This window comes from Octopus bimaculoides, chromosome 2 (genome assembly GCF_001194135.2).
Source record: "Octopus bimaculoides isolate UCB-OBI-ISO-001 chromosome 2, ASM119413v2, whole genome shotgun sequence".
NCBI lineage: Eukaryota > Metazoa > Mollusca > Cephalopoda > Octopoda > Octopodidae > Octopus > Octopus bimaculoides.
Genome location: NC_068982.1, coordinates 33908752 through 33911216, shown reverse-complemented (window position 1 = coordinate 33911216; position 2465 = coordinate 33908752). Strand labels below are relative to the sequence as shown.

Sequence of the window (2465 nt, the reverse complement as noted above, 5' to 3'; positions counted from 1 at the left end):
AATGTGCTGTGCGTGAGAAGACCCGGCAAGCCAAGTGAGATCGTTGCCAGTGCCCCTGGACTGGCTCTTGTGTGGGTGGCACATAAAAGACACCATTTCGAGCGTGGCCGTTGCCAGTACCGCCTGACTGGCCTTCGTGCGGGTGACATGTAAAAGCACCCACTACACTCTCTGAGTGGTTGGCGTTAGGAAGGGCATCCAGCTGTAGAAACTCTGCCAAATTAGATTGGAGCCTGGTGTTGCCATCTGGTTTCACCAGTCCACAGTCAAATCGTCCAACCCATGCTAGCATGGAAAGCGGACGTTAAACGATGATGATGATGATGATGATGATGATGATGATCTTGAATCTTTAGAGGAAAATGTTAGTCATATACAGATTGACTCCAGGTTTGATCCTTGTGTGTGGAACAAATATCTTCTACATAAGTTACATAATATTGGGTTACATTTACATTTATCCATCAATTGAAACCTATGAGTTTACCCTATTAAAATTTCGGCACGAAAAATTGTTAAAGGAAAGTGAAAACATTGGATACCCATTGGAAACTAGTGATTTTTAAGAGGTATGTAAAAGATATTTTGTTTCAATATAATGCTTTGTTTCACTCTAACACTAACGTGGTTTTTATAAGGATTTTGTATCATTCTTTCTCTCTCCTATCCAGACTTTGATACCAACGAAATTTTAAAGAAAGAAACAGCCCCCGTTTTCCGGACAAAAAAGTGTTTTGTGGCATATTAGGTCACCGTAATTCATTCATCGAAAAAAGGAAAAACATTTTCTAATAATTCCGGTTTCCACCCCCACCTCTTTTCCGAAGGAAAATAAGGGGTTTGAGGCCCATTAGGCATCTGTAATGCATGCCGTTTAAAAGGTATTTATATACAATTTCATTAAAAGATATCCATTTTCCTCAAAGTTACGAGGGAAAAACTTGGATCTTGTGAATTTCCCGAAGGCCTCCCTCCCCCTCATTGCTCTCCGCACGTTTTTGTTTTCAGATTCGTTTTTTTACACCTTTTTTTTTACACCCGTTGCACTAATCTTTTTTTTTTTTTCGATTTCGTTTCCTGGTGATAATGTCAACATTAACCGAAAAAAAAAATACTGGGCTCGATTTATTCGACTAAAAATTCAAGACTGCCCCAGCGTGACCGCAGTCTAATGACTGAAACAAATGAAAGAGAAGATAAACACTTAAATTCTTCGATAACCAACAACTCGACCAACCGTGGAACTGGGTGTAGCAAGACCGGTTATGCGCATGCGTATATCTGCAATTCCTTATTTTCCCTCGTGCCATTCAGTGATCGTGTCATATTGTTCGTGTAGTAAATACAAATCAAATTCCAGGGAAATTTCCTTGGATTCTAGTTAAATAATTAATTTATCACAAGAAAATGGCAGATCCACGAATTAAACAAATTCGCATCAAGACAGGAGTTGTAAAGCGGTAAACAAAATTTATCCCGTCTTTATAATTATTATGTTCTGATATAGATGCAGCTTTTTTATATTTTCTTTATATATTATTATTGTTATGTGTAATTGCAGTTTAATTAAATGCAAAATATATTTAAAACATCAACAATTACAAACGAAAGTAACATTAAATCGTTGACTCTTTCGTTGTAAATTTTTAAAAGGATTAAGAAAGATAGGATGCAATTGTTTTCGTCTTTTGACATCTTCCTTCAGAATTTCAGCGGCAAGCGTTGTTGTTTTGCTCCATGGCAACCTTGATTGAACCAACATATCATCGATAAAAGATTTTCCAACTATGGCCATCTTGTATTTTAGTGTAATATCTGGTCTTTTCTTTCCCTCAAGACAACGAGGTGTTATCTGAGAGAAATTGGTTGCTATTTGCAGTGGAAGGGTAACAACTGAGATAGCAATCGATTTTGCTATTGTTTATCCCCAGGTCGGCCCTGTTTGAGCAAACCTATGATCGAATATATGCAATCCATGATTATTCCATCTTTTCGCAGTTATAGTTGCATTGTCTAGTGTGCTTAATTTTTTAAAGACTGAGTCGAAGGGAATTTAACCAATATAGAGGTTTCTTGTTGACTCCTCATATTGAATACTTTTCCTTCATCTAGACCAGCGGACAGGTGAGTTTATCACTTTTCGACATTACTGCCACTCAGCAAAAATTTAAGACAGTTGTTTTACAATGACTCAGAAGAAAATGATGTCACCAGACACTTCTTTACTTATCGAATAATAATACGAGTGTTTGCATATTACTTTTAAATAGGCGGAGACGGACTATATGTAATCTGAACCTTCCCCCCCCCCCTTATTTATTAAATAATAAGTGTGTTGGTTTTATTTATCTGGTTATTGTGTTGGAAAAAATAATAAAAAATATAAAATAGTAATCATAGTAAAATGTAAATCATGAACAGCTACTGTAGTATATAAGGTGTAAGTTAGCTCCCTTTGAAGGTTC

General features: G+C 36.7%; 1 protein-coding gene across 1 annotated transcript in view; it reads left to right on the top strand.

The window, feature by feature from the left end:
* The first annotated feature begins 1260 nt into the window (after positions 1-1260).
* LOC106879566 (tubulin-specific chaperone A) overlaps positions 1261-2465 on the top strand; it is a 9879-nt gene continuing 8674 nt past the window's right edge. Inside the window, exon 1 of the mRNA XM_014929200.2 lies at positions 1261-1460. Coding sequence (XP_014784686.1) covers positions 1408-1460 — 53 coding nt within the window. The 5' untranslated portion in view covers positions 1261-1407. The remainder of the gene's footprint in view (positions 1461-2465) is intronic.